This window comes from Exserohilum turcica, assembly GCF_000359705.1.
Source record: "Exserohilum turcica Et28A unplaced genomic scaffold SETTUscaffold_10, whole genome shotgun sequence".
Lineage (NCBI taxonomy): Eukaryota > Fungi > Ascomycota > Dothideomycetes > Pleosporales > Pleosporaceae > Exserohilum > Exserohilum turcicum.
This window is the reverse complement of record NW_007359915.1, coordinates 1210368-1217707: the sequence shown is the minus strand read 5'-3', so window position 1 is coordinate 1217707 and position 7340 is coordinate 1210368. Positions and strand designations below refer to the sequence as shown.

Here is a 7340-nt window from a genome sequence, read left to right as displayed (position 1 = left end):
AACCCGGGAAGCGGCGGCGGTATCTAGGTACATATTATTACATAGGCACCCCCTCATCAGAAAAAGTGATACACGTCCGTGCCCACAGAACACCAAAGTTTAATAGGAACTTTCTACGTCGATATCTTTACAACTACAATAGCTTTTTAAAATCTATCTTAATATTATTATACTACTACTATAGTAGTATTTATTAAGAAGAAAGGGGTTGTTATTATCTAAAGGCTACACTTAGCACTGTTCGATAGTGAGCTACTATATAGCGCTAGCTGAAAGGCAGCTTAGGAGTTGTATCACTTTTTCTGATGAGGGGGTGTAGGTGTAGGCACATATACTTATGCGAGGCAGCCCGAGGTTCAAGCGACGACGGCTGGTGTTGAGAGGGATGCTGTGGATTGGCTCCATGATACGAGGATCGCCAGGCATAGCATTACCACGTTTTGCTATCGGAGCAGAAAATCCTTCTCGTTCTAGTCGCTGTACGCGTCATATTATGCGCCCGTGTCGCCTAGGGGGGGGGAGAAGGGGGGTTGCGTGCAGGGAGCGGGGTACCCGTAATGTAGGTGTAGTGTGCCGACAACAAGTGCGATTATAATTGCGTACGTTATTATGTAAACTTTAGTTATATGAGGATCTCCTAGTCTGCTACCTAAACCAAGCGTGGATGCATGCATCGGCAGTGCCCCCCCTAGCGTCTCTCGATTCATGACCACTGTCCATTGAACCCATGCACGGCGAACTCAGCGACTTGCCAACCTTTAGGGGGGGTCTCTTGGTGTGATTTTTCCTGAAGCTCTTTGACCAAGTCTAGTGCGGATGGAGCATCAGACATGCTATTTACAACTCGCGCTCGTTGCCCGCTGGTACCTTTGAGATCTTGAAGCCACCAGGAGACTGAGTCTGGAACATGCCAACGGGGTCGTACTTCTTTGCCGCTGCACGGATCTTGGCAACGTTTGCCGCGCCATAGCCTCCCAGCGGGTTCTAGTTGGTCGTGTCAGCACGGTGATTTGCAATGGCGGGCCGGGGGAGGGGCCGGGACTTACTTGGTACGAATCGGCGTAGTTCAGATACTGCCAGGCAGGCAGTCCGCCCTGGCTAGCTGCAAAAGTCTGGAACTCCTCGGTGTACTTCTTCAGCAATGCGCGGGCGCGGACCTCTGCATCGGCGGTCTTGACTGCAATGTCAAACAGGAGCATGATGGAGTTGGCACCAATGTTCTCAACACCCATGACATTGCCGCCTCGCTCAGCACTGTGCTTGGCGAAAACAGTCGGGATGGCCTGGAACATGCACTGCGTGATGAAGTCGTGGTCGGTGGTAGATGCCTTCCACTCGTCTACAAACTTCTGGTGGCCATCAACAATGTGCTTGAAGATGACGGGGTTGTTCTTGAAGTTCATGGTGAACCAGATGTCACTGTGGGACAATCAGCATAGAGCTATGCTAGTAGCAGTTTCGGGACATACCGGTATCCAGTGGCTTGCTCGAGCTCATCAGTAAGGGCCTTGTGGCTAGCCAACCTCATGGTCGAGGACAAGGATGGGATGGCCAAGAACTTGTCGAAGCCTGGGGGGTTCACGGTTCCAGCAGTGTCTTCGTACGCAGAAAGGATGACAACATCGCCGACAGTAGGGAGGTAGCTCCAGAAGATGATGCTGGAGCCCTCGGGGTAGTTGACGACGTTGTCCACCCACGCGGTGTAGGCAGAAATCTGCTGCTCGGTGTAGTTCTTGGAGTAGCTCATGGTACCACCCCAGAGGTTACCCTGCTTGAACGTCTCCATGTCGAAGCGAGTAACAATGCCAAAGTTTGCAGACCCACCCTTGAGGGCGCGGAATAGATCGCTGTTGGCCGTGGCATTGACATTGATCACCTCGCTATGCAGGGTCAGTATACATGAGACAATAGGTGGGAACAAAATACCGACCCGCTGGAAAGGACAACCTCATTGTTCTTGACCTGGTCACAACCCCAGCCTCGCTGAGCGGTGAAGAAGGTGTTGCCTCCTCCAGTAAGGAATCCGGCAACACCGACGCTGCTGGCTCGGCCACCAGCAACAGTGACTCCAAAGGGCTCGAGGGCTGCGTACACGCCTCCCCACCTGTTTCCAGGCTGGATCTTTGCGAGGCTGGCGGCCGCATCGTAGGTAGTCTGGTTCATAAGACCCAGGTCAAGCGTCACTCCATTGTTGATGTTGTTGGAGCCGGCCCAGGTGGTGTGGCCACCGCTTCTTACGGCAAAGCTGCATCCAGTGTTGGCACCGAGTGTCTTGACAGCCGTAGCCACCTCTTGGGTAGAGACGGGCTGTACAATACACGTGGGGGCCAGCTGAGCGCTGACCGACCAGTACGAATCCGTGCGGGCCTTGTACTGGGCATCATCCTGCATGTAGATGTTGCTAAGACCAGCATTCTTCAATGCTGCACACTGTTCGATTGCGTTAGAGGTACTGTGGCTTTGACCCATCTTGGGAGAAATGATAGGCTTGGTTGGACGTACGCAAGATGGGGAGTTTCTCCCTTGAACAGCTGAAACATCTACTTCCAGACCAAGCGGCACTACGGATGCACGTACATCCTCGTACAGGCTTAGCAGCGCGACGAGCGTCGGCGTAAACGTCTTCATGGTGTAACAACGAGTGGAGCTTGGCACGTAGGAAGACGAGGATGTCGACAAAACCCAACCCTCTGGGTTCTCCAGCGGTATTAATTACCACGGGAAAATGAGCCCCAGAAAAAAGCGGATGAAGACAAGCGAGTCTGTAAAGCCTCCTGGTACCTGCATGTCGACCACTGCTGGATTGTGCCCCCAAGGTAGCACTACTCCGTTGCTTGGACGGGCTTAGTGGGCGGTGACTTTTTCGCGCCAATTGCCACAATATAAGCCCTTGCGCTTCGCCTCGCAGCACTGGAGCCACCCGCTGATCCGGATGGCAGTGGCCCACCAAGAAAACTATGGATGATTTTCATTGATCATGGCGAAGCACTCAATCGGCTGTCATATTCCCCGACTCGTTCTCCACCAGACGGCCCGATAGACGGTCCGTTTTGACGGGACTAGCCTACTCCGGCAACACCCGCTCAGTGCCTGAGTCGGCAGTCTTGGCGTGTGTAGGTCGAGAGACGGCCTGTCAAACCGGGGAGCCTATATCTCCTTCCTATAGGCGAGGCACAGATCGTCGACTCAGGAAGAGCGAGGCTGGGCTGGCAAGTGTTTTTTTTACAATCCTGGACATGACAGCATGGCGCCTATCGGGCTGTGTGACTACATCTTCATGACCGCTACTTCACCTTTGTCTTGCCATGGCTGGAGACGGAGTTACCATGTACGCCTATGAGCAGGCCGTCTCGTAAGATTCTAGTAGACATCATCGTCAGCAGCGAGTTGTAACCATCAGATCATGTGAACTGTGCAAGCCTTTTATCATCTCTTGGCCTGCGATGGCCATTGCGGATCTCGGCATCAAGGTCGACTATTCGGTGCGATTATGGCGGATCATGCAAAGTTCCCACTATTCCGTTCCGCACATGTCTCGGGAACCTGTGCAAGTGTCGCTCTCGAGCCTGAGACTAGTCTCTTGAACGCGATGTTCAATTTGCCTACCCAGAGAGGCGCAACCCGAAGGGGCCACACGTTCACGCCCATCCATATGAAATAATCGGGGGCCCGATCCTAGGGCTAGACAACTTGATGTTCACTTCCACTGTCCACTTCACAACCTCTGTAGTACCATCATGCCCAATGTCAATGGCACCATAACGATCATGCCCCCCCCTGAGGGGTATGTGGTCAACTTCGAGAACCCTCAGAGGAGGCTGACCACGGCTTCATACACACTCTTCATCGTTGAGAATATTCTGGCGTTGCTGTTCCTCGCCCAACGACTCTACACGAAGATCCACCTTATGAAGCAATTTCAGATCGACGATGGTATGGGCTGTGCCAAAAGCCAACCTCGACAACATGCTGACAGGACTTAGTGCTCATCATCATTGCTTGGATGTGCTCGGTTGCAACTCAAGCGTTGCTGATCGTTGGTTTTGTCTCAGTCGTCATTGGCGTACATGCTTGGGAGATTTCGATCCAACAGTATGGTTATTACTCCAGAGTATGTCACAATCACTTCTTCTGCTCTTCCTCCAAGCCACTTGTTAACACTGCAAACCTGTAGCTGATTTTGGCCGCCCCCCTCGTCTATGCACCTTGCTGCGCCCTTACCAAAACAACGCTATGCATCTTCTACAGTCGCCTATCGCCAGCTCGAGGCTTCCAGATGGCCGTTTGGACAACTGTCTTCATATGTGCCGGCGCATACACGGCAATCTTCTTCAGTCTGGTTTTCGCATGCAAGCCGATAGCTGCCAGCTGGAATCCGCTCTTGCTTGCGACAGCGACATGCTCCAACCGCGGTGCAATCTACATAACGACTGCCGTCGTCGGCATTGTCACCGATGTGATACTAATGATTATTCCCATCCCGACCATCTGGGGCCTGCAGATGCCGACAAAGCAGAAGATTGGCTTGACTATAATGTTCGCTATTGGATCAATGTAAGCCCAAGCCCCAGCCCTGTGAGTGTGTGAGCATATGCTGACATCATAAAGAACCATGGTTACATCCATCATACGGCTGGTAGTGCTGATGCCAGCACTTACAAACCCTGACCAGACCTGGGTAATTGGCGTGGGTAGCCTGTGGATGTAAGTTTACTTTTGCCGCCAGACGGCGCCAAAATTTGCACTATATGGTCTGACATGATCTACAGCATTGTCGAGGCAAATCTCTTCGTCATCTGCTGTTGTCTTCCCACCCTGCGGCGGTTTTTCAGACACGTGGCACCGCGCCTCATCGGTGAGGGCTCTCGCCAATCTTCAGGGGAAGATTCGTCCGGCAGGAACCGCGGATTGCGCTCATGGGGAACCACCAAGGTCGGCCCAAAGCGCCAGTATGACACGTTGATGAATACCATCGATGGCGGCAAAACTGATGGCGACGACGAGATTCCGCTTTCCAGCGTAGACACAAAAGAGCAATTGCGAACACGGGAATCCAAAGTCCAGGTCGGAGCGCGCGAATGCAAGGGGGACAACGACAGCGAGGAGGCCATCCTGTACGAGCGAACCGTCGAGGTCACTTATGAAGGTGTCCAGCCAGCCCATCCCACGAATCCGCAAAACCGCCAGGTTTGGACAGGCGGTCGTGACAGAGTATCGCAGGTTTGAGTTGGAGCTTCACACCATCACTACACAGACTTGTATGACAACACCCAATACGAATTCGATGATGCACAGGTTGTGATCATTTGACGACGAGAAACAAGTCTTGCTGAGAAACTGTGGCCTGCCTCGTATCTTCGTGTTGAGACTGGTGTGTGGGGCCAATCGATCCTGTGATCTCGGCCTGTCCATCCAATATTGCCAAGATAATGCAGACATTGTGTGACCTTGATTGCAGACCTAAGGCTCAAGGGTTCTCACCAGTCCTCCAATATCGTATTGAAAAGCAAGACGTGATCTGCTTCATTCGTGTTCCGTGGCGACGGGAAGGCGGAAGGGCGGGAGGGCGAACTTTTTGTCTGATCGTCCAGTCAAGCTTCTCAGGAGCCTTAGGCTCAACCCCTGGAGCCACCGGAATACGATGCCTAGCCAATCGCTACGTACTGCGAACACTGTCTCGTTTTTCTGGGGAACAAGTACCTCGCGAAAGCTTTCCCTTGTCCATTCGGGCTGCCATAACACTATCCTGGTTTTGCGCCGATTTCCTGATGGTATGAGCTCCTGTTTCATCCGATATTTCCAAGTGCAAATAGGCATGAATTTCCAACCTCTCATATTTCAGAGTGGCGAGTGTGGGATTGAAAATGTTCCCATGCAAGCAACGCGAAATTAACGCCCAACGCGAACCACCCAATGAGGTAAGGCTTGAACATCGATTCATGGGTGAATGCGACTTGGTAGAACAAATCGGCTTCTTACGCCACCGCATTACGCTCAAGCTATCTCTTTTCTGTAGGTTAGCCATCTGGTGTGGCATGCCGCTTGGCCGACGGCAGGTGTAGCGGAAAAGCCAAACGCACTAAAACGCCTCGAGTATAGTCCAGGCTCAACGAGCCGAAGCGCGCGAGATACGGGCGATCTGTAGAAACATCCCTGGCATCTCAGTCGAGAGTGTAGACCGGCCGTCGATGTGTTGTAGAGGGTTTAGGTCATCGCGGTTTCGGTACTCGTGGGAAATGAGACAAATGCAACTTATGGCCCGAAGATACTGCACGAGCCATATGTCTCATGCATCTGGCTATCTCAAGTAACATGTAAAGAGAGAATGGAATGGAAATGGTGGAGTCAATCACACCGACATTTGAGTGTGCTCTTGTGGTGGTCATGCCTGGTTTGGACCGGCCATAAGTAATGCAGCATTGATTTGACCGTGCGCGCCTGATGCGATTCGCGCGTGTGGGGCGTGTCCGATCATTTGGTTTTCGAAGAACTTCATGTTGTTGTGCAGAGCGAGGTTGAAGAAGAGAGTGTTGAATGCGAGGTCACACCTTGTTGACGTGTGGCCCGTGATTACGCGATCCAAATTTGGCTAAGTATTTAGTCGCATAAATGTGGTAACCTGCATGGACGCGCAATGACCTAGGACGCGCAATGACCCACCCCACCAAAAAACCTATTGCAAAAGATGAGGCTGTACAGCCACCTATAGTCGCTATTATTACGAGATTTTATAGTGTTATAGTAATTATAGCATTGCGATCATAATAGGCTACTTGTATCTACTTAGTAGCTTAGTAGTGCGGCCGTGGCGGGTGGTCTAAGTTAGGACGGCTAGTGCAGCCACCTTAGCTTATACATAAGATAAATTAACAACAACACGTTTCTAACGCTTTTGCTTTTGAGAGGAGCCTTGTGAGGCTTTGCGCTTACCCCTTTAGGATAATTGTATAGCTTTTTCAGCCTCCCGGGCTGCCTTTTGAGCCTCCTTTTAAGCCACCTTAGCGGCTCTCTCCTTCTCTCTCACCTCCTTGAGCCTCTCTCTCTCAACACGCTTCTCCTGGGCTATTTGAAGCTTGTACAATTGAGCTTGTCTCCTTAACTTAGATCTCTCAGCTTTCTAGAGTTGTAATTACTGTTGTTCTTGTTGTCGTTCTATCTTTTCCTCCTTGGCTTGGCGAACCTTCTTAGGAGACCAAAAGACAGCTCCTCTATAGTACTCCTTAGGCCTATTGAGTTGAAGCGTGTAGCTCTTCTTTTAGTGTCTCTTTTTAACCTTTAGAGCCTCCCTTAAGCCCTAGTTTTCTCCTTTAAGTATACTATTTTAAGCTAAGAGGTGATGG

General features: G+C 51.5%; 2 protein-coding genes across 2 annotated transcripts; one reads left to right on the top strand and one right to left on the bottom strand.

Moving 5' to 3' along the window:
* Positions 1-837: 837 nt before the first annotated feature.
* On the bottom strand, positions 838-2628 carry SETTUDRAFT_101187 (uncharacterized protein; the record flags this gene model as incomplete). Its single annotated transcript, XM_008023444.1, has 5 exons — positions 838-984; positions 1047-1419; positions 1470-1876; positions 1927-2430; positions 2503-2628. The coding sequence occupies 5 exons, from the start codon at positions 2626-2628 to the stop codon at positions 838-840; spliced, it is 1557 nt and encodes a 518-aa protein (XP_008021635.1).
* A 1109-nt stretch (positions 2629-3737) lies between these two features.
* SETTUDRAFT_102236 (uncharacterized protein) lies at positions 3738-5226 on the top strand (the record flags this gene model as incomplete). Its single annotated transcript, XM_008023443.1, has 5 exons — positions 3738-3933; positions 3984-4115; positions 4269-4554; positions 4609-4704; positions 4770-5226. The coding sequence occupies 5 exons, from the start codon at positions 3738-3740 to the stop codon at positions 5224-5226; spliced, it is 1167 nt and encodes a 388-aa protein (XP_008021634.1).
* Between the last annotated feature and the right edge of the window lie 2114 nt (positions 5227-7340).